A 1,067-nucleotide genomic window follows, 5' to 3' on the forward strand; every position below is an offset into this window, starting at 1 on the left:
ATTAATTTTTGTTTGTGTGAAGAGAAGGAGTAAGTCTTTTGTTTTTAATAAGGTAAGGAGTTAGGGTTGATATTTAGGGTAGTGAAAATGGGGCAGGAGAGCAAAGAGGCGTGCAAGAAAGAGGCATGTGCCATTCAAGCTTGCCTCTCCAAGAACAACTTTCTCCCCCAAAAGTATGTATATTCAATAACTCTTGTTCTTGTTGTTGTTTTGATTTCATTAAAACAAGCATCGCAAATAGTTATCAATCACAACCCTCACATCTCTGCTTTTCTTTCTGTGTTAATGCTCCATTCATATACCAGGTGCATTCGAGTCATTGAATTGCTCGACTCATGCTGCACAAGATGCAATTATAATTCAACTCACTGCGCTTCCCTCTCCGGATTATTGAACCAAATTTCCAAGTAACTCATTTCTTTTATTTTCTTTTTTCACTATTTTCAACATTCATTATACATCACCATTCTTATTTTCTCTGCAGATTTAAACACACGCCCAACAAATTGGACAAGTAGTATGTACTTATTTATTTCTAATCAAGTTTTAAATATACATTTTGGGAGGGAGGTACATCCCAATGTCCATGAGAATTGAGAATGAAATTTACATACTACTTACTGATTAATAAATCTCAGACTAGAACCAAAGACACTCATAATTCGTATTTGTGTAATAACATGGTTTGAGACTTTAACAATACTTGTATAAATAGTTTGATCAAAGTTATATAACAATATTTTGTGAATTCTATGTTATTCATGACCACCTATATGAGACCTTGAAGAAGCTAATGGTTGATAAGCAGGATTGACGACTTTGTTGGTAATTTGACTCCCAATTCCAAATTCCTTAGACAAAACAAGCAGATTTATATCCTTCCAAATAGCCCAAAGAGAAACACTTTTCTATCTTCATTATCCAATTATACTCTCATGCATTGCATATTTATGCATACCATTAACACCAGTTCTTTCCTGCATTTTTCTTGCATCTGCATTCCTTCTACTTCACTACTAGAAAAACTAGTTTTTGAGGTGTCATGTGTTATGGGTGATTTCAATTCC

The 1,067-nt window shown here is 34.0% G+C and overlaps 1 protein-coding gene across 1 annotated transcript; it reads left to right on the plus strand.

The window, feature by feature from the left end:
* On the plus strand, positions 1 to 411 carry LOC127138233 (uncharacterized). The gene is made up of 2 exons (XM_051064627.1): positions 1 to 173; positions 306 to 411. Exons 1-2 carry the CDS (start codon positions 88 to 90, stop codon positions 409 to 411), a joined length of 192 nt encoding a protein of 63 aa, XP_050920584.1. The 5' UTR covers positions 1 to 87.
* Positions 412 to 1,067: the final 656 nt, after the last annotated feature.

Source organism: Lathyrus oleraceus, chromosome 4, assembly GCF_024323335.1.
Source record: "Lathyrus oleraceus cultivar Zhongwan6 chromosome 4, CAAS_Psat_ZW6_1.0, whole genome shotgun sequence".
Lineage (NCBI taxonomy): Eukaryota > Viridiplantae > Streptophyta > Magnoliopsida > Fabales > Fabaceae > Lathyrus > Lathyrus oleraceus.

Coding starts and splice junctions, on each gene's coding strand:
- LOC127138233 (XM_051064627.1), top strand. CDS start 88: ATGGGGCAGGAGAGCAAAGAGGCGTGCAAGAAAGAGGCATGTGCCATT. Junction 174..305: donor AACAACTTTCTCCCCCAAAA/GTATGTATATTC, acceptor TTCATATACCAG/GTGCATTCGAGTCATTGAAT.